Genomic DNA, 23425 nt, shown 5'->3' with positions numbered 1-23425 from the left:
CTCTCTGTTTTGAAGGTATTAATAAATGTTGGTTAGTTTGAACAATATTGTGTTTTACGTAGTCCTAATGCACTGACCCTTAACCCCCCCCATGCCCTGCTTCTCATATAAAGTATTTTCGCGTGATTGTTGGGAAATTTGAAGTTCAAATCCCCCCCCCCCTCCAACCCCTCATTCTTACTGACCAAGCTACGCCCCTGAGACAAAGGTGCAATATACAATAAAAGTTTAGGAGTAATGACACGTAAAAATGCTACCATCTCAAAGTGGCGTGTATCTGTTTGCAAAATAAATGTAAAAACTAACCAGTTGAAAAAGAAATACAAATAATGAAAGCAGAGATGGGCCCACGGGCAGTGGTGTTGTGATAGACTACTTTTTAAGGGGATATGCACTTGTGCACTGCAAAACATCGTCACTCACAGTGATAAGAGCCAATGGGTTGATCCATTGCCCCATGCTATATATGTGGGAGAAAGCAAAATGTGAATAAATAACACTTCAGCAGACTGAGGGACATGACTCTCTCCACTTAAGTACTCCCCTGTGCATCCTTCCAATTGTTCACCTAGAGACAGAACTCTTTCTCACCAAACACAGGGACATGTTTCTTCCATACTTCAGTGCCATGTCCAAGATTGGGTCTGGGCAGTTTTCATTCAGAGTAATCTTTTACAACATTGCAATACTTTCTGGGTGTACGAATTTGGCCACATAGTAGGAAACGCTTATTCTCCTATGTCTTACATTTACAGGAATGTGCTTAATGCATTATAGTTGGACATATGTCTATTATTTGGATCTCTAGGTCATCATTCCGAATTTGTTATAAAAAAGTGTTTGCACCGACACCTGATTTTCACTGTAGTTGCAGAAATCCTACGGTACTACACAGTAGAAACTAAAACCTGCACATTTCATCTCTTTGAGCTTCCTCAACAAAGCTTATGTTGTATATTGTATTTTCAGGGCCTCAGGAAACAGCCGTTTAACCTTTCTTTGCATCCATTTGCTATGTTGACTGCTCCACAGGCTGCAAAACACATCTGGAAGCACGGTGAGTATTTGATTGGCGTTACCTACCTGTCTGGCTCCAGTTACTAGAACATAGCTGATTTTTTGCGCCCGTGGTCATAGCCCAATTGCACACAAGAGGGCAGGATCATTACAACATCAATATGCAATAGGAAGTTAACAGTTCAAAAAGTTAAAGTATGCTGCCCAAATGTAATCAAAATGAATCATAATCATAATTTAAAAATAGGATGAGAAATGCAAAACTAATTTAGACTTAAAATGAAGGGGCATATTAGCAAGAACCTCGTTAAAATTATCGCAGTTTTAGCGGCAGGAAACTGCTGCTAAATGGCGATAATGGGCTTGCTAATATGCGTTATAGAATTCCAATAGAAGCCCAGGTTAGATGTCCTGCCTCTAAAACGGCGATCATTTTAATGAGGTTCTTAATAATATGCCCCGAAGTTCCTTGCTCCCACGGGAAGCAGTAATAACTTCCTTTTATCTTCAGAAATGCTTGATAACCTCTGGGGAATGGGCCTCAGTGAGCCACGAGGGATCATTGCATATTTCCTGTGCAGAAAGGGGGGTAGGACAGTGGATAGAGGCTCCCCCAGTACTGACAGCAGTAGTGAGGAAAGCCTTCTCACCTAACAATGTGTCCCCAGGCCTGGGGACACGTTGAGGGCAGGCCAATTGTATTGTGGGAGTACAGCTCAGTAGACCAGGATGGTGAAGAGCAGAGAAGAGCAAGATGTATGTGGTGGGTGGAAACGCCCATCACATGAGCAGGCTAAGTAATGGAAGACTCCTCTTTACCAGTAGAGTTTCATTTTCAGTTTTCACTTTCTGTGGTATAATGAGCCAGGAGAAGCTTCCAGTTCTCGTTTGCAAGATCCACAGTGTTCTCAGAAATCTGTAGTGCCTCCTTTTGGAAGGACATCAACTGATCATACAAAGAACATTAAACATGCAACTTATTAAGCACAAAGCTGAATAGTTTTACTTTTGTATTGCAACAAAATAAACCATTGCATGTCATGTTTTTTTGTGACAAGATCTCAGATTGCAAACGGCTGCGCAGAACAAGAATACGATTGGGTCTTCAGCAAGAAGTGCAAGTGGCAACGATCGAGAAGGAACAGAAACCTCTTCAGAAACGGAAAACGCAGAACAGGTATAGCCAAGTGATAGTGTGTTGCAGTTTGTCACAGACTTAAACAATAAAATCTATCCTTACGAAACACAACCTTCAGAGAAGTCATCATGCTCATCCTCTTCTTATTGGGTTGGAAGCACCACTGGTGGTGGAGAAGGGGATTCCCAAATGGTAATGTGTCATATACTTAGTTATTTCAAACATCTAATTCAGTGGGCTCTTTCCCTATCCAACATTCCCTGTGTGTGCTGATTCTGGCAAAGGCTCCACTTTGATTCAGTTACTGGATAGTTCCTCCCCTGTATGATTGTAGTCTGATTGTGCTCTCAATAAATAAGATTACATTTACCTGCTGCATGTAGGTTTTATACTGGCGACCAGGATAGGACTGTGGAGTATTTGTGACATGCCATCAGAAGAAGTGGGTATGAACCCAAATCGACTCTGAATGAAGATATTGTGGAGGCACTGAGTCCCAAAAATAAGAATCAATTAAAGGACTTCATAGGACAAGCAGAATGCTAAGGTTTATACCAAGATTTGTTGCTGAAACATAAGGAAGTTGTTGGAGAAAAATAAATTATTTGTGCTGGATATATTGTGTAAGGGGCTATGCCTTGCGAGATGGCAAGTGCTCCTGCTTTAAAGCTGTTCAAACTAATTTAAAGGCAATAATAATGACTGATGCCAGAATGTATGTCTTGTGGAAGTTTTGTTACAAGATCATGCTGGATGATTGGAAGCAGGTGCTCATGAGTTGTGATCTTTGAAGGATGTGAAACATTTGTACTCAACCACAGAATGAGACGCTGGCCTAGTATTGGGGCATGGAGCACTATCTCAATATGTGTAGAGTACTCACTTTTCTGCTTACACTGGCCATAAACAAATAGTAGACATTCTAACAACAAGAAGAGTTGATTAGGAGAACCCCACAGTTTGCAAAATGGCTGTTTTACGCGCAAGATTGCAATTTTGATTTGCAAAACATGTCTGGCAGTTACAATGTAATAGCAGCTTGCTCACTGAGTTTGCCTGTGACCAAGGAAGTTGAGAAGTGTGGGGAAGATGAGGAGAATATCATGGTTGCTTGTATTTTGGAAGTGATGTTGAATGTTTCCAAAGACTAAAGGTTGATGATGCATGAATCAGATGAATTCTCAAGACAGTGATGATCTATATTGAGCAGGAGTGTTTGAGTAAAAGGAGTTTGGATAGAGGGACCAGTAAGTAACAGGGTCTGATTAACTAATTAAGCATTAATATATTGTACAGTTCCTACTAACCAAGTAAGAATGTGCGTTTGGACAACATATGTGCCAAGATATGGGGACTGAGTCCATGCATATAATCAGAATATGTTGGCCCAATTCATGGCTAGCTCACTGTGTGACATCTGGACCCCTAAAGCTGATAGGTTACCGGATGGTGTCTACAACCTCAGAACATGACCGCTCTGACTCCACTAAGGAAATCGGCGAAACAGATCTACCCTTTCTAGGTTACCTTAGGCCTGCCTAAGTGAAACACAAGAAAAATACAAATAGGCCTTTTAAACATTTATTGAAGCAATTGGATTCTTGTGTGAAATACCTGAGCTGCATTTATTAGTAGAATGAAACAAAGCATTGTTACCAGCATTACAACAATGGTGAAGAAGGTAAATAATCCAACTATTATAATGTGTTTTTTTTTACAGAGTTTTATATAGCGCAAACAGATCCCAAACGTATCGGGTATCAGAGTGCTTTACACGAGCACCAGTTGCATTACATGAGGATACATTCATTTTTGTTAGGCACAGGAAGATTAAGTGTTTTGCCCAGAATCACAGCATGTTGTGCGTCCTTGCCGAGACTCCAACCCGGTTCCCCAGATTCAAGGTCGACTGCCCTAGCCGTTAGGCCAACTCCTCTCCCATGTTGCAGTGAATATATGAATGCGATCATAATGAGAACCCCACCTAACACTGACTATACTCCAGATGTCGTAGTAAGAAGTGCATTCTGCCAGATGTTAATCCTGGTCCTTTTTGCAGGTTTATCCCAAAACCTTTTTGCCTTTTGCCTCATATTTTTCTGTTTTTGTTGGCTGTAGGACTCTGAGCACTTTACCACTGCTGATCAGGGCTAAATTGCATATGCTCTCTGTGTCCCTATTAAAATGCACTGAGTGTGCCAGGGCCTGCAAGTCAAACGCTACTAGTGGGCTTGCAGCACTGATTGCGCCACCTGCATGAATAGCCCTGTAAATCTGTCTCAGACCTACCACTGTAGTGTCTCCATGCAAAGTTTGTAACTGCCATGTTGACCTGGCAAGTACACCCACTTGCCAGGCACTAACCTTCCCTTTTTTTACATGGAGGGTTCCCCTCAGGTAGACCCAAGGTACTTCCATGGGCAGGGTGCTGTGTATGTGAAAGGTAAGACATGTACTCATTTGTGTCACATGTTCTGATAGTAAAATACTGCCAATTTCGTTTTTCACTATTGCAAAGCTGGTCCCATGCGCTAAGATGGGAGTTGCTTTGTAACATCTTACAAGTGTAACTTTCCAGTGGTACAAGATAGAGAAATGGAGTTTAGGCTCTCTGAACTCCGAATTTATTAAAACATCTTTTGGTAAAGGTGGTTTTTGAATTGGGTGTTTGAAAATGCCACTTTTAGAAAGTGGACACAAAAAAGGGGGTTAGGCCCAATTAGCAGGACCCAGGAAGGGCCTTTTAACATTAAATTAAGCAGAAATTACCTGGAGTCCCATTTATTTAGTCTTGAACAAACCACACTATATGCTTTTAGCGGTTTGGGTTATTTATTTTACCCTTCAATTGATATTTTACTGAATTATTCTGTGAACTTTCGGCATACTTGGACAATGTGTAAAATTAACACTTTCACAAAAAACTCATAGTCAACAACATGTAGAAAAGATGATCCAATGTTTCCTTACAGAATCTTGTCGTAATAGGACTAAAAAAGGAAACGTATGTTTGGGCACTGAAGGCCACTACAAGATAGGCATTAAAACAGGTAGGGACACGCCTGTAAACAATGTCATGAATTCCTTGGGGGCACAGTAAAACAGTCCAGACATTTATACTCGTTTCCAATGTTTCCATACAGAATCTTGCCGTAATAGGACTGAAAAGGAAACGTATGGTTGGGCACTGAAGGCCACTACAAGATAACATATAATATCGCCTTGCTGGTAGCATTTGGGATAAAAAGCTAAAAGCCAAGACAATAGGTAGGTTGGGACACTAGATGAAATTGCCCTTAGTGAGTCAGAAAGTTGAGAGGAATTAAAGCAACAGCACATTTTTCTTTTTGTTGTAGATATGACCAATAGGACTCAGAGTAAGAAGCCCTGATGAAAGCCCGTAATTGCAAAAACGAGGCTAGAAACGCGTCGGCGGACATAATCAATTTATGCCTTTGCATTAATATAAATAGATCGTTTCATAAAAATCAGGATTGAAAGATAAATTAATGTTTTTCTTTATATTTATATATATGTGATGTACAGGAGTCTGATGTGTCTCACATCAGTGTACATCCTTTCTACATGTTGTTGACTATGAGTTTTTTGTGAAAGTGTTAATTTTACACATTGTCCAAGTATGTCGAAATATTGAGTGTTAAATTATGTGGTTGAATATATGTGTTTCACTGTAAAAAGAGAAAGTTCACAGAATAATTCAGTAAAATATCAATTGAAGGGTAAAATAAATAACCCAAACCGCTAAAAGCATATAGTGTGGTTTGTTCAAGACTAAATAAATGGGACTCCAGGTAATTTCTGCTTAATTTACTTTTAGAAAGTGGGCATTTTCTTGCTTTGCCATTCTGTTTGTCTCTGACTGTTTGTGTATTCAGCGTCTGGTTTTGGAGACACAGGAGCTGGGGATGTGCATTCAGTTTAGACATCACAAGGGGGGTTGAGCTGTGATCATGCTGGACCAGGGAGGACAGGCCTGTTTTGGGCTGGGCTCAGAGACCCTTGCCACAAAAAGACCAATGACAAAATGGGGTATAGATATTGGATTAGATTACTTTAAGAACCAAAAGGACCCCGCCAAGAAGAAGAGCGGAAGGCAGTGGCGTAGAAAGGGTGCAGTGGTGTGCATTGGCCCACCCCAAGCGGCATGTGTTTTTGGGGGGCGCCTCTCCCCACTCTTATCTGCAGCCATCGGGACAGCAAATCCAGGGATCGCCAGCATCCCCTGCTCTTACCTGCGGCCGTCTTGGGGCGGCAAATGCAGATACCGCCAAAGGCTGCAAAAGGTATAGCTATACCACTGGTGGAAGAACTGTGTGAGGAGTGCTGCCTTTTCTATGTGAGGGGTGGGTTGGCCTGCAGTTGCTGCTTCTGTATGTTGTGGAGGAAAAATACTAACTCTTTTTGTCCTGCTGTGGTATCCTTCTTGTGAAGAATATCCAAGGGCTTGTGTGTGCTGGCCTCCTGTTGGAAGTCTCATGTATATTAAAGCCTTCAGGAAAGATCCTTGTTGGGTCCAAAAGGAGTCTGCCTGGGAGGAGAGCTGGAGAGGCTGGCTGATGTGTGTTGGGTAGGATGGCCTGCAATGGATGCCTCTGCCTGGAGTAGGCGAAGAACTCAACTGTTCTTCACACTTTTTATTTGGAACCATGTGTTAGGAGCACTTCACCTTTGACCCAGTGCGTGGGGGAGTGCTTGCTGTTCTCTGTGAAAATATAGCACATGGTGAGCGATTTATTGCTGCCTTCCTGGAGTGGGCATGAAGCAATGGTTTTCTCCATGCGGAAATGCCTGAAAATTCACTAGCTCATGGTGACCCGATGCGGCAAGTTCCCGAGTTCTTAGCTGAGCCTTCCACCCACTGTAGCACCAGCTTGTGAGAGCAGGAGAAACCAAGTGCATCCGCTCATCAGCTGAACGAGTGCTGTAGGTGTCCAGGCATAGACTGGCAAACAGCCACCCAGGATTCCCACAGACGCAGGAGGGGTAAGCGGCATCCACCGCAGCGCCGCACGGAGAGACCGAGGGAGGTCCCTCGCACCTGGCCACAGGCATTGTTGCAAATCTGCACCACCGCTCAACACCAGAGGCGGTCTCCAAAATTGTAGCCGGCAGCCGCTCAGGGACCACAAATATTGTGTACGCGGGCAGCCTCATCTGCTAATTTGGGTTCACCTGCGGCGGACCCAGTGAGGTCTCCCTGCCAACTGTAGCAGTACATGTATGCTTTAGCCCCTACCCCCATACTGACACATATCTTGGGCAGTTGCTGGAGTATTGCGACACGGGCGGAACCTCAATAGAGGCCCCTGGCACCTAGAGAAACATGCCACATTTTCCCCTTTACTTTAAGGTACCGTATAACCCATAGTAGGCGCACAGGTGCCCCTGTGGCATACGGGTTATAACTGCATTTACTCGCACTGTTTAGGGAGAATCTATGTGTTTTTCTCCCTACCGAATGGCTACATGTATGCCCTGATGTTGTGCTTTACATATGACCCAAAGTGTTTGTGGTCACATGTTTTTTACGTATAATACAAAGGATACTTTTATATAACCTTGTGTGGGTCTCTTTTGTGGTGTACCTAGGGTGTCACTGGTGTGTGTGTGTTGCACAAATGCTTTACACATTGCCTCTTGGATAAGCCTGACTGCTCTGCCAAGCTACCAAGAGGGTGAGCAGGGGTTATCTTGTGTGAGTGTGTGTGTGGTGGGTTCTGCCTGGCTTATGTGCATACACTAGCCAACCAGAAACCCTATTTCTAATACCAGACCTCTTGGAGCAGCCTAACTCCCCATTTACCTGTATGTGTGATGTATCTGGAAGCCAGTCTGATGTAGAGCAGGCTGCCATCCTTTGCAGGATAGTGATGGAAGCCAGCAGGGCTGGCAATCATTCACAGACGAACATCCAGGATAATCAATGGAAGTGCTCCTCTGACGAGCCAAAGCTCAGAAGCAGTTTATATAATCAAAACCAGTTCCATTCGCACTGTGTTTGAGGTCCTTTCCTAATGCTATTATTTTTTTTTCCGACTCAGAGCTGTCTCTAAACGGACAACAAAATTCAAGGGCATTGTGCTCAGTGTACTTTTTCCTTGAACAGAATGTACAGTGACATGCTAAAATGCTTACGTAGAAATGTGCGTGTAAGCATGCAGATCACTTTCTTAGTAAGTTGTAATGTACATGCAAAGTATGTTCAAAGTCACTGTCTAAAAAGATTTCAAGTTTAAACATGCACTTGTAAAATTGAAGCTTTTGTGCAGGGGCACTAATGAACCTCACCACACATGACGGAATAGTGTAGGAGAGCTTTTGGTGACACCACAGAGTTGGAAAAGAAAATAATAGATCTGACTCATGCTGGATGTTCCAGGATTTGTGGGACAGAATGTAGATTGTGCACAGAATTTCATGACCAAGGATGGACAGCAGTGTAGAAAAAAATGTGCATATGTGTGTAACATATATCTGGAGTGATTAGTTGCACAGACCAGTTTCATGTCTCCCAATGAGGAGATAGCTAGATCTACTAGAGCATGGGGAAATACACACTAGATTTTTGGTCCTTTCCAATCAAAGGGTACTGGTACAAGGTATCCCCTGGTATTACTGGACCATCGTTTGAAGTGATCTGAAGTCAACTTTGTTAGTTAGGCAATGAGTGAGGTCATAAAATGTTTGAGTGAAGTTTTTTCCAGAGAGGGAAAACCCAAAGAATTGGTTACAGATAACTCCATTCAGCTTGTATTTAATAAGATTAAGCCTTTTTGGAAAAAAAAATATTACACACTCATACACACATATTTTTACCCTCCACATAGCAACAGCAAGATTGAGAGATGGAATAGAGTGCTAGCAGAAGAAATTCCATTGGCAATAGACTGTGAAATAAGTTGGAAGGAGTCAATTGGTGAATTGTTGTGGTCCTATAGTGGGGCACTCTGCAAAAATGGGGATACCTTTCTATTTAAGAAAATAAGAGGAAGAAAGGCCTGCACTTTGTTTTGGCAATGGTTATGATCGGCGAGTCTCAGAGATGCAAAATTGAAAACATAAAACTATGTATGTTTTTGAAGAAATCTGTATTAACAGTTGTAAGTAAACTGTGCTAGTCCACCATTTGTTTGTATTGTTTACCCAGGATCCCATGAATAAACAAAAATCCCCCTGTCTTTTTAGCTGTCATTTGCAAATTTATGTCTGCTTAGCTTCATGTCGCTGCCTCATATACCCATCATTTAAGTTCTCCACAGCGAAACAATAGCCTAATTACATGGTTTAATCAATCCCTCTTACCTGGTCTGCAGCAGGCTGCTATTCTCGCTGCTTGATGGAGTACACAGAGAAGTCCCTAATGGCGGCAGTGCTCATCTGCGCAGGGTTCACATGCTGATCAGTGACAAATAATTCAGTGATCTGTCCAAGTTAGTTTGCATCCGTAATTCGCTTCGTGGCCTGAGCCTGCATCCTGGCTTGTTTATTTTTTCAAGCTCCAAACTGATTCATCTTTACATTTTTCTTTTAATAAAACACTGGCCTTGAGAATAGTTTCATTCTTCAAAATGGCTGATAAGAGTAATGTTCTAGTTGTTGCAATGCACTCGGCGCCATTTTCTGGGTAATATGCAGTCTCTAACGTGGCACATTCAATTGCACATTGTTGAAGTCATAATTGTCATAATGATGCCTTGTACTGTCTGCCTGATTGTTTAACCTCTGATTAAGTTGTTATATAGATGAACAAATCCCTTAAGTCCTGATTCACCACCAATTCACCACCAAATATTGAGCCAGTCCGCAAATTAACTTTAACTTTACCATAACACGTTCATATTCCTAGCTCATCTTTTCGGTTTCATACTAACAAGGCTATTTATATGTTTACAACTCGATGTGAATACTATTTTCTTTATCCTTTGAAGTTTAATCTAATTTAAACTTGTGCCTCACACAATTAGATTTACATATGCTACTTAGAATGTATGATTCACTCCTAGTTTTTGGGTCTCCAAACACGCCCACCATTTTTCATTTGTTCTTTTTTCACATTTAGAAATCCTTGCTTTTTAGTGGGGTATTGGGTTTATTTGTCCTTCCTTCTCATGTTTCGTCCCTACCTTGGAGACTGGTCCTATTACATGTGCTCTTTCCCTGCTGTCTACTGATGTTGGTTTTGGCAGACTATTCTTTTTTCCTGGTCTCAGCTCCTGCTTTCAGAATGTTATGTTTTTTCGCTCAGTTGACAGCAGTTGGAATTTGAGACTGTCCGATCCCCAGGTCTTCAACACTCCAAATTTGTTACCATCAACACCTCCCCTTCAATGTTGCTTGCTTATTAAAATGCATTAAGCCGATGGATAGTTTTTCAACACATCAAAAGTTGCATTTTTCTATATTTTCGTAACATCACGTGCGGGTGAATTAACATTTTTTTCTGGTGTTTTTTTGTATCCCACAGTTTCACGCCACACATTTCAACTCCACACATTTCCAAAACATATCACATAATTGCATAACTAGCTTATTTTTTCAGCTACACAGCATAATTGCACAACACATCACATACCTCCAATATGCACCACATATTTCAACATCATGCTACAAAATTTAACAGTACACCACATATTTCAACTCCACAACATGCCACTCCACAATACACAATACCATTGCACAAAATTAACTCCATAACTCACAATCTCACCTGCATAATTCCACAACAGTTAATACCATTTAATTACTATCCACATAACTCCACAGCACACCATGTCACATATATTCACTACACAACGACACACCACACAATCCCACACCACACACTTCCCCAACAAAAAATTCCAGTACAACCCATCTCTACATTGCACTTCCACCAACCCTCTCATCCCTCCCCATATACCCACATACCCACTGCCCTTCTCATCTCTTACTTATACTTTCACTGCCACCACTCATCTCACAATTCTACTGCCTCCTCTCATTCCTCCCTCCCACTCCCTATCTCCTCTTAATACTTCCTGCTCACACATGCTCAGACATTCTACCTTCCTCCTCATGCTGTGCACTGGTCCACCTCTTGCCTCCCACCCCTCTGGGTGCCTCCCCCACTCATTCCTCTCTCTATCTCTCGTACTCTCTTTAAATCCTCTCTCTTGCTCTCTCAAACACCATTCCATCTCTCTCATATTGCTTCACTTCAGGTTTCTTTCCCATACCTTTTCAAGATGTATGTCCCTCAAAATCACGCTTTCCTCTTCTTCTCGGAGTGTGTTCCACATACACAGGCGCACCCTTTTTATGTTTCTGTGGCCTGCTCACCCCTTCTTTCTCTCTTTCTCACTCACTCTTTCTGCTCCTCTGTCTGGAGTTCATTCACCACTTAATTCACAATCTACCTACTTTTATTTATTTATAAAGTTTCTCTCTATCTTCCTTTCTATCTATTCTGTGCATCACTCACACCTATCTATACACCATGCCTCATAATTTCACTTCACAATTACACCACACAATTTCACTCCACACAATTCCACAACTAACAATTCCTATTCAACCTATATAATTCCACTCCAAACCACATACATTGTAATTTACAACCCCAATAACAAAAGGCCATTTTGTGTTTCTACTACTGTTCCGTCTCTGAAGGGTCATGTGAGTTTTTTCATACAATTTCGAAGAGAAAACTTTAAAGATTTATGAGATTTTTAATTCCACACATTTTTATTGAAAGAATCAGCTGAACTGTTGTAGCACTTTCTCTCAAACTACTGTGGGCCTGATTCACAATGGTAAACTTACACTTTTTTCCAACCTAATAGTAAGTTTATGACTGCAGAGGCTCTGCATTCGGGGAAGAGATCTCTGAACATAAAAAGATAGGACAGGCCTATCTTCATATGTGCTGGGTTCTCAGTCTCAAACTGCGGACTCTCCACAGTCATAAACTTACTATTAATTCATAGTTTGTGAATAACAAAAACAATGTTTAACTTACAAAAAAGTGTATGTTTACCTTTGTGAATCACACCCTGTGTGTTATGCATATATATATCTATAGATATATATATATATAGATATCTATATATATATATATATATATATAGATATCTATATCTATATATATCTATATATATAGATATAGATATCTATCTATCTATATATATATATATATCTATATATATATATATATATATATATATATATATATATATATATATATATATATATATATATATATATATATATATATATATATATATATATTCACAACAGGTTTCCCCGGTCTCGGGGATGGGCGGAGTCGCAGACACAAACGGTAATCACTCGCTTTAGTTCAATTTCTGTGTTTATTACACAATTCCATTGGGGGGTCAAACAAAAAACAACCAACGCGTTTCGACAGCGTCCGCTGTCTTGATCACGGTCAGTTTAGTGAATGAAGCTCACAGTTTTTAAGGGACAAACCAATATTTGGGTTACACCTCCATGTTTCCTTAAACCCGCCCACATATGCTGGGCATTCTGGGACCAGTAGTTTTTGGTACGTCATGATTTTTGACAAACAAAGACACTCATTATTCCCACAAATATGAAGATTTACAAGAATTTTGGAAAATTTGTACCATGATAATGTCAATTACGAAGGTGTACATATGTCCTCAATATTACATGAACTCAAGATTGAGTTACGGTGAAATGCCGCCCTCCAGTGGGCTATTCACCAATATGCCTGTAATTATTTAGCCTTAATGGTTTAACATCCATACTGCCCTCCAGTGGGCATAGTTTGCAGACATACCATAACAGTGCTTTGCTTAGTGTGAGCTATTTACAAAGGTGAGAAAAGGTGAGGTGGTGAAAAATTAAAGGGACAATTAATTAAAATGAGAAAATGGTAAACAGGATGCTGTTAGCGGATTCAATAGTTCATAGTACAGCTTTCATACTTTTTACAGATGTATATATAGTTCTTCCGACTGGTTAAGCCCAAAAGGTGTCATGGTTCTGAAGCCCAGGATATGTTTCGACTCCTTTTGTCGAAGAGTTTTTTCATGGTGGCCACCCCTTGCTGATAGGTTCATAGTCTCAATGCCCCAAAAGCGGAGTTGTTTCCAGTCCCCATTGTGGCTCAGTTCCATATGCTTGGCAACTGCATTTGCCCTGTCTTTATTAACAGTGGCCCGAACATGTTCCAATATACGTTTCTTTAACTCGCAGATTGTACTGCCTATGTACCTGAGTTTGCATGGACACTCGATCATGTATATTGTATATTTGCTGTTGCATGTGATGCATTCCTTAATTTTCCAAATTTTGTTATTTGGCATGACTATCTCAGTCGTAGGTTTTGCGATTTCACAGCACTTGCAGTTGTAGCATTTGACAAAGCCCTTAGTGTGTAGCCATTGCTTCTTTTTTACACTTGATTGAAAATGACTGTGGACCAACTGATCCCGAATGTTTCTGGCCCGCCTGTATGTTATTGTGGGGTGGGTTCCCATTCTTTTGCCTATCACCGGATCCAATTGTAAAAGCTTCCAATTTCTTTTCAGAATTTGATTTACTTGCTTGGTTTCACTACTATAGTCTGTAATGAATCTGATTGGTTCATCCTCAGTAGGAATATGGTTTTCTCCCGGCATCAGACAATCTGCCCTTGTGATTTGGTTGGCTCTTTCCCAGCATTTTTTCGTGGATTGTTGATTGTATTGTCTTTTGTGGAAACGTTGTCTTGCCATTTCGCTCTGTTTTTGCCACTCTTGTTCCTCACTACATATCCTTCTTAAGCGTAAAAATTCCCCGTAGGGAATGCTCGATATGAGCGATTGCTGATGGAAGCTGGTAGCCTCTAATGTTGCGTTTGTTGCAGTATTTTTTCGATGAAGGGTCGTTTCAATCCGGTTGTCCTTGATATAAACTTCTGTATCCAGGAAAATAGCTTTGACCTCACTGATGTTGTAGGTGAATTTTATGCCCGGGGTGCTGCTGTTCAGTATTTGGAAATATTGAAGAAATTTTTCCTCACCGCCATTCCACACTATAAATAGGGCTCAACCGCAGGAGTAACGCGACCGAGAGAAAGCAGCGCCTAACGAGGGGGAAGTGAGCCAAGCGGCGCAATATATATATAGATATATGTAATTAATTCATTGGTACCTGTGTGAACAATATTCTGGTTGCATGTTTTCTAAGGTAACTAATACTGTTGGTCCAAGCCTGTTGTCCTTGTGCCTCTCCCCAGTAGCAGTAGCTTCTAAGTATGTTATAAATGAAAGTAAGCTATGGTGGTCTCTGTTTAAAAGAAAAAATACAAATGATCCTCAGGCCTTCAGAACTTTTGGCCCAGATCTCTTCTTCTATTTCCTTTTGACTTTTGGTAGCTTCCTACTACATAGTCTTCCTCATGGTGGCCTAGTGAACTGAGCCTGGTGCCAGCTCCAGTAGGCTCTGCAAGAAGTGTGGGTCTTTCTCTGTCCTTTGGAAAGCAAATTACACCTGGATATCATTGTGTTTTGGACCTCTACATATAAAGTATACGATTATTTCAAATATACTCTTAATATGCCCCATAACTGATTCAGTAAGTTATTTTGTCTGTCATGCATACGTTTTCACACTTAGCTATATTTGGGGTACAGTAGAACCGTGTCTTGTTTCTTTTAATTGATTCAATGCTACTAGGCCATCAGGTTTTGTAGTACGTGAGCTCTACAGCAGTGATGAAGGGCAACACGTTGATAAGTTCAGTTTAGAAACAGAAACCTCGACTTGGCAAAATTGTACTTCTTTTCCTGATCTAGGAAGCCAAAAGTTTCTTCTCTTTTTCATGTAACTTATTATTGATTTTTATTCAGCAGCAATACATCATCTCAGACAACGTGCCATACATATTAAATGTGTCCGTATATATCCTTCCCAAAGTCCCACAACAGACACTACAAAAGGTTATGTCTTGGAGCCCTCTCTCACCTTGTCTCACCATCATTAACATTGGGCCTGAGCTTTTCTGTCCCTTTTTACCCATCCATGTACCACATATTTTTCAATGGTTTTGTGGGCATCCACAAGCCTCACATAGTGGCTTCTCAATGACCTGGCAGCAGTCTAAGCTTGACTCCCATTTTGACTGGCTCAGCACTTCTTCCTTCATTCACTTATCGGTAATACCATGCTTTGCAACTATCAGGCCTACCCCCACCAAAGAACTTTGATAACTCATAACAGGTATGCCCTGCAAAATGTTTAGCAGTGTCATGTTTGATGTCCGCTTTATTGTGGTCCCTATCAATTAAGATGGAGTCTGCGCCACCTTATCTGAAAATTTGTGGAGAAATGGCTGGACAAATGGCGAATCCCCATGTTATATGTATGAATTCTTTCTTCTATTTTACATCTCTGGCATAGTGGGGATGCCTCCCTCAGAAAGTGCTACAACCATTGTTTGGTGAGTTAGATGTGGTGTAGATAATGAAACTGCATTGTTAGACCTGACAACTTTGGTGTGACCTTCTTTCAAATATTATGCCTTCGCCCCCCTTGTTTGCTGAAATGTATTTTTGTTGGATTTAGGACTCTGCACCTTACTACTGCAAACTGGTGCTAAAGTGCTTGTGCTCCCGCCTTTAAACTTGCTAGAAATAGCTCACATGCATTTGGCTCATTGCATTTACATATAAGTCCCTAGTACCATTGTGGCTACATTTACCCAGGGCCTGTAACACATATTGTGGGCCTGTAGCACTTATTGTGCCACCCACTAATGTTGAGAAAGGAAAAAACACACAGATGATGGACGGAATTCGGAGCAAATGAAAAATTCACCCCCAGTCAAGAGATCTGGGTTAAGTCCATCATTCTTTTGCTCACCATGCCACCCCAGTTTCTAGGTCTAGTCTAGGGCGAAGCCTTTTTATTTACATCACCAGGTAAATTCATCACAGACCAGTAGGAGAAAACCATCCTATTTGGATATAAACATTATTCACAGCTTCATGTTTTAGCCGCATCAACCTGTCAAGGCATTAAGTAAATCATGCACGACATTACTTGAACTTCAGTTTTGGCCGTCCACTTTAGCGGCAATCACAGGTCATGGGTAGTGAGAACATTAAGCACAACATTTCACCAGCATTTGAGCTTGGCCTTACCATAGAACTTGACAGACTCATCCTGCCATGCTCTCCACTCAGCTGTACATATTGCGCCGTCAGGCCCCAATGCGCGACAGCAAACAGTTGCATTACTTGAAATCCAGGGCACCACATAACGCACCAGCCGACCGGGGTGCCTGAACACAGGCATCCTCCCCAAGGTTCTACTCAGTCCATATATTGCGGGTTAGTACAGTAAAGTCCACGACCACCGTCAGATCGGTCCTCCTTTTCCGCCTACCCTCTACACACGTGGATCCTACCCCCTTCTGGGGTCCATCCAGTTGCTGAATTCACTTGTTGTGCATCCCCATTTTTTAACTGTCAGTGCTCCACCACTCCGTGAAGCCATGTTCTTCTGCCGGGTGGGTGGGTGTTTGGCGCTGCGCCTCTGCAGCTTGCCAGAGGTGTGAGGGGACAAAGAGGCTGACGACCCAGGGCGCCTCCTTAAATAACTCTCCCTGCACGCCCCCGATGACATCACAGTACACCACCTTCTTAGACCCAGGTTCAGTCATGTGGAGCAACTAAGGGCGCCTCTCACCTAGGCGCGGGGGGCGCCTGTTCATAGTGTGCGCACAACAGCCATATGCAAAGAGTGCATTGTATTTAAAAGGCAGGACAATTGGTTTTTAGTTTTACATGTCCTGGTAGTTAAAAACGCCTAAATTCCTGTTTACTGCTGTAAGGCCTAACCCTCCCATAGAATAACACTGTGTTACCTTTAATAAGAGATAATGTTTGTTTGGAAAGGTTGAAAAGTCATGCCTCGTTTCAAAAGAATTGTAATTTCAAATGCCTTTTCATGGTAAAGTCAAATTCTAGGTCTCAATTCTGAAAATGCCACTTTTAGAAAGTTGACATTTTCTTCTCCTAATCAATTGGCGCCTGCAGCCTGTGTCCTGGGTGACATGATTGTGAATAGTTGGCAGTTGCCTTTTGTGTATTCCTCCAACACAGTGAGATAAAGCAGGACTAGCTCTTGGAGGCATGTATCATCCTGTCCGTATGGTTGGGGCGGAGCTGTTCCCTTCTGTACTTACATTTCAAAGGGCTGCCTCCAGCACATTCACAAAGGAACTTGACACCAGCCTATTGCGACCCTAGGCCCCTTGGAGCCTGGGCAGGGGAAGGAGGGAAATTCCCAGAGGCAGATATGTGGGTAGTCTATAAGTTTTGCCCACTTCAGAGGATCACACCAAGTATAAATATTTGACCTCCTGAGCCTATGAGCCTGCTTAGGATTGCCTTGTACATCCGAGGACTGTTCTGGTGCTTCAGACATGCTTTGTACCTCAGAGGACAGAGCTGCTGCACCAGATGACTGCCCTGCTGCTTGAAGCAATCCTTGTACCCTCATAGGACTGCCCTGCTACTTAAGGTGTGCTTGTGTACCCACCTGGGACTCCCCTGTTGCTGCCTTGCCGCTTGATGCAAGGATCATCAAAGAAACTTCAAGGGATAGTTGGCTGGCCTCCTGTGTGAGCTACAGGGACATAACAGGCTCCTGGGACCTTGAACCTGTACTTGGCCTCAGACAAGGGTGATTCCTGAACCCCCTAAGTGGTGATTATCCAGTGCTTGCCCCCTTGTAAGTGGTCCTAAAGGTTCTCCTTCAGCCAGGATCTTAAACGTGGGACTTAGGAAATTTTTCACCAAAATGTTGGCTGACAACCGACATGAGAATTGATAGGAGACCAGAACCAACTGCAGAGTTGTAGCAACTCCCACTGTGCACTTCGGCACTGTAAAATCCTGTTCAGGTGCTCCTCTCAAAAAGGGTAACCAGCCTTGTGGGGCCCTCATAGACTAAAGCCTGCAGTTTCGTCCCACTGGATATTTCCGACTACTGGCTTAGCACCAGGGTACAAAAGAAGGTGTCTGGAGAGTTTCCTCAAAAGTGTGGACAGGGTCCCCAACGGAAGAAAGGAGAGGAGACGAAAATAAAAGTAAGGAGTTCTCCAAAGGCCCTTAACATAGTCTGCATTGGAAGGATGCAAAGTTACAACAAGACTGGGAAGTTAATTCCAAAGTGCTCGGAGTGTTATAGGAATGGGAACATGAAGGGAAATGCTAAATGTCTCAAGAGAGTGCAGCCCCTTACTGGTGGGCAGATGCCAGTGTAGTGCTTGGGTAGGAGATGGTCCCAGTTAACATGGAGGTAAAGCAAAGGTTACCCTAGTATCCCTAGTTGACAAAGAGATGGTGCCCAAAGCCCACATGCCTTCTAATACTTCTAAGGACAGGCAGTGTGTCACCATCAATCCACTGGGAGGAGGCTCTGTAAAGCTTGAAATGAGTGCACCATTCTTGAGCGCTTGAGGTGGCAAGCTGAGGCCCAGGCAGCTTCCGATACCTCTGGAGATCACCTGATCTATGGGGAGAGTGACCTCCTGTATAGTGCGCCTAAGATTCCCGAGTCTGAAGCAAACCATATGTTGGTGTTTCCAAATGGCTACAGAGCCTTCCACCTGACAATTGAAAGAATAGCACTGTTGCTGGGGTGGTTTGCCTTCTGTGCACTAAATGTCTTGGCATTATGAGGTGAAGGAGAGAAAAGGGGAGGTCACCTACCTGGTGGACCGCAAGACCACCAGGGACTCCATAAAGGTAGTCCATGTTATCAGTCTCAAAACCCCACTATGAGAAGTCTGAAGCTACCATGCTCTGGTTGACAGATGATGGGCTCGAAGAGGAGAGTGAACTCTCTCTGACTGCCTTTCTTTCCAAGGAGCAGCATGGGTCAGCAGAACGTGTCAACTCTTCCCCTTTCCTAACCCCATAGCAGCAGAGAGACTGTCACCAGTTGTTGGGGCAGTTTGCCTTCTCTGCGCTAAATGTATTGAGGGTATGTATCTAGGATTTCCTTGCCACCTCATCCTTCTGACATGCCCACACCATCATCTTTACTGATTTCAACCTCCCGGACAACCCAAGCTAAAAAAAAAACCAACCTTCCCAACCTCATCAACACACACAATGAGGTACACAGCCTGTCGCACAACCAATGCACTTCAAAGACCACATCCTTGACCGCTACATTTGGATTGGACTGACCACTATGACATTCCTATCTCCCTGCTCAGCATCTTACCAACAAACCAAGTTCAACACACAAGATTAGATCAAATCTTAATATCCTTCAAAGACTTCTCCACAGAGAACATAATATTTAAACTCCTCTCTCACCCTAGCAACTCCACCATCGACACCAACACCCTTCTAAACAACTCTAACATTGTTTTGGAAAAGCATGTGAACGCCCACACCCCAATTAAAACATTCAATGCAAGCCAAAACATTTGACACCCTGGTACTCTTAAAAACATTACTGACATTAATGATCCATCCACAGACAGGAAAGAAAATGGAAGAAAGATAGAACTACCAGTGACTTACGTATCTCAATGCAAAAGCAAACAGCTCATCACATCAAGCAAAGCAAAATACTACACAAACACAATTGACAAAGCCACCAGCAGAAGCAGATCGCTTTTGATGACAATCAAGTGCTGCATCAGGCAACCTGCCAGGCCTACCTATTCCTCACTCAACAGAAAAGTGCAGTGCCATTAGCCTGTTCTTCAGTGAAGTGAAAGAATCCAACAGCCCTCAGAACCCTATATCTCACAGATCTTGCAAACATTCTCAAAGACATTTCTAATGAAGAAGTCTTACCATCACCTTTCATCAAAGCTCTCTATACACTCTGTATTCTATTCTATACTTTTAGAGTGTGTAGCTACCCGTAGGCATGCCTATGCTGAAGATCCGTACAGAATTGTTATGGAGAATTAAAGAGACCCGATTCGAAAAAGCCAAGTTTTTAATGCTTTTCGAAAAGAGAGTCCCTTTTTGATTGAGCAAAGAGAGAGTAGACTGCTGTTCCACAATTTAGTGGCATTGTATACAAAGGAGCATCTTCCGTATCTTGCCCTCTTGATGACAGGTACTTTGGCAAGAAGGGGCATTGGAGGAATGCAGAGATCTCCCAGGAGTGTAGGAGTACATTAGTGCATGAGAGATCAGAGGCACTTTTTCAAGGAGTGCCCTATGAGCAATGCAGAGTGATTTGAATGTAATTCTCTCTGAGACAGGGAGCCAATGGAGAAAACAGAGAGTCTCTTGTGCAGATTGGTATCTGGCAACATTATGCAGTATCCGAGCAGTGAAATTCTGCATTACCTGCAGCTTCTGCAAGTGCCTGAACTACCAGCCTCTTCGAAGTGGGGGGAAGAAGAGGGAGAATTTTGCGAATCATCCTCAACATACCAAAACGGATGTATGATGGTACAACGCGGTACATAACACCGCAGTACCATCACAACGCAGCTTTTACAACGCAAGTCGTTACCAGGGTGCTGGACTTAGGAATAGTATGATTTATGTTATGTTATGTTATTGATTTTTATAAAGCGCACAGCTGCCCCAGCAAAGGGGCGTCCTGGCGCTTGAACAGGTACTGAAACATAACATGAAGAAAAAGGAAAAGAACAGCTAATCAAGTACAGAAAACAAAAGAGTTTTAATAGCACGTCTAAAAACAATCAGATTGTTCAGAGCACGGATGTGCACCGGGAGAGAATTCCACAAACCAGCGGCAAGCACTCGGTAAGAGCGGCCACCCATCCTGCTGAGTTTAATGCGGGGGCAGACCGCAAGATGAAGAGCCTCCGATCTCAAAGAACTCGAAGGGATGTAGGGGATAAGCAAGTTAGCAAGTGCAGGCGGCGAGGAAAGCTTCATGATTTTAAAGGCCAGGCAAAGCGACTTGAACTTAATTCTTTGCCTGACCGGCAGCCAATGAAGGGCAGAAATAGTACTGGACACAGAACAATGTCTAGGAAGACCAACAATGGCCCGCGCCGCAGCATTCTGTACCCTTTGGAGCCTAGATGCCTCGGCCTGGTTTATCCCCAACAGCATCGCGCTGCCGTAATCCAGCCGAGATAAAATCGTGGCTTGGACCACGAGCTGCCGAGTGGAGGGATCAAAAAACTTAAGAACCAGTCTTAAGCCTCGCAAAATACCGTAGCAGGTGGCTGCAACCTTCTTCGTATGGCTCGTAAAAGTAAGTGCCGGATCCAGCCAGACTCCTAAGTTCTTTACTTCGGAAACTGGAACGGGAGTGACGCCCAGTTCAGGAGGCCACCACTGATCACCCCAAAGCTCTGCATGTTTCCCCAACACCATAACTTCGTTTTTTTTGGCGTTCAGTTGTAAGCAATTGGTTCTCAACCAATTTGCTACTGCCACAAGTCCTGCTCGGAATCTGGGGGCCTCCACCTCAGGGTCTCCACTCAGTGTCACCGCCAGCTGCGTATCGTCAGCATATGAGGTCATTGTCAGACCCCATTGTTTGACGATCGCAGCTAGCGGTTTCACGTAGAGGTTGAACAGGGTCGGGCTCAACGAGGAGCCCTGAGGAACCCCCAGATCCAAAGGATGGAAGGTGGACTGGCCAGGTGGTATAGCCACTTTAAAGGACCGACCGGAGAGGAAAGAGCAGAACCACTGTAGAGCAGTCCCCGCTATTCCAGCTTCCTCTAGGCGCCGAATTGAAACACGGTGGGACACAGTATCGAATGCGGCGCTCAGATCTAATAAAAGGAGCGCCGCCGTTCGCCCAGAGTCGAGCACCCCCGTAGGTGCTCGCTCATATAGAGCAAAGCGGTCTCGGTACTGTGTCCCGACCGGAAACCATTCTGACTCGGATCCAGAATATGGTTGCGAGAAAGATGGTCGGATAAGATGGAATTGACATAAGCCTCCGTGACTTTGGCGATCCAGGGAAGAAGGGATATGGGGCGGTAGTTCTCAGGCAGGAGCGGGTCTGAATTTGCCTTCTTCAAAACAGGGGTGACTACCGCCTGCTTCCACGAGGAGGGGACCGTTCCAGAGGATAACGACAAGTTAACCAAGGAAAGTATCGGAGCACGACACCAGGGGGAGAGCAACCTGATTTGATCAGGCTTCAGCGGATCCAAAGGAGAGCCAGACTTAATCCTGAGGCTCAGCATGTCAAAAGCCTCCGTAGACATGTCCGGCAAAGAGGTCAGAGTCTCACAAGCCAAGGAGCTAAAGCCAACTGGCTCAGGAACAAACAGAGACAGGTCGAATCCTCGGTAGATCGTCTGCACTTTCTCTAAAAAGAAGGATGCCAGACTTTCACAATGGGCATCAGTGCAGATTTCTGCCGAAGAGGCCCTTTTATTCAGAAGGTCTTTGAGGACCATAAAAATTAGTTTTGAGGGGTTGGTACTGGTTAGGAATTTCTGGGCGTAGAATGCGGCACGAGTTCTGCAAATTGCCCTGTGATAGGTATTAAGTTTGGAAAAATAGGAGGACTTCAGACCAAGATCGTAAGACTTCCTCCATTCTCTCAGCTTTCCGGCAGATTTTTTTAAGCTCGGCAAGAGAGTCGTTATACCACGGGCTCGGTACTTTAGTATGACATTTTGACCAGCGCATTGGTATGAGGGAGTCAAGGGCACCCGAAATCCATTTGCAAAACAGTTCGTAACCTTGCTCCATATTCAGAATAGAGCTCAGGGGTTCCTTCTCCAGTAACCTGTAAAACTCCTCTAATTTAAGCTTGTGCCACTGCCTTTTAAAAATCAGCCTATCCACCGATTTGAATGGCAAATCATCAATGGGACAAAAAACTTCCACCAACCGATGGTCCGACCAGCCCACTGGAATCGGGTCGGACACCTTCGCCCTCTCAAGGGTGGTGAAAAAGGGGTCAAGAATATGTCCCCCCGCATGAGTGGGAAGTGTAACGAGTTGAACAAGTTGCAGTGCTTCAAGGTCCGCGAGCAGTGTATCTATGGCAGTGGACGCTCTGCAATCAAAATGAATATTGAGGTCGCCCGTGATGTTAAAATTCGCACAACTGGGCGCAAGAGAACTTACCATGTCGGCAAGAGCGGCCTTGAAAACTGTGTCGTTGCCTGGAGGGCGGTAGATGAGAATACCGCTAAGCGTAAAATGATGACTAAAGGCCACTTTAAAAAGGGCACTCTCACAGGCTGGCAGGCCAAGAGATTTCCATTCCGAGGGGAAGCACGATTTCACTGCCATGGCGATGCCACCT

The 23425-nt window shown here is 43.3% G+C and overlaps 1 protein-coding gene across 2 annotated transcripts in view; it reads left to right on the top strand.

Annotated features, from left to right (window-relative positions):
• The window catches only part of C3_1H2orf80 (chromosome 3_1 C2orf80 homolog), a 301817-nt gene that overhangs the window by 247752 nt on the left and 30640 nt on the right, over positions 1-23425 (top strand). For both annotated transcript variants that reach the window (XM_078680339.1, XM_078680338.1), the window contains exons 7-8: positions 970-1057; positions 2076-2194. In XM_078680339.1, coding sequence (XP_078536465.1) covers positions 970-1057; positions 2076-2194 — 207 coding nt within the window. The remainder of the gene's footprint in view (positions 1-969; positions 1058-2075; positions 2195-23425) is intronic.

This window comes from Lissotriton helveticus, chromosome 3_1 (genome assembly GCF_964261635.1).
Source record: "Lissotriton helveticus chromosome 3_1, aLisHel1.1, whole genome shotgun sequence".
NCBI lineage: Eukaryota > Metazoa > Chordata > Amphibia > Caudata > Salamandridae > Lissotriton > Lissotriton helveticus.
This window is presented reverse-complemented; position numbering and strand designations above follow the sequence as displayed.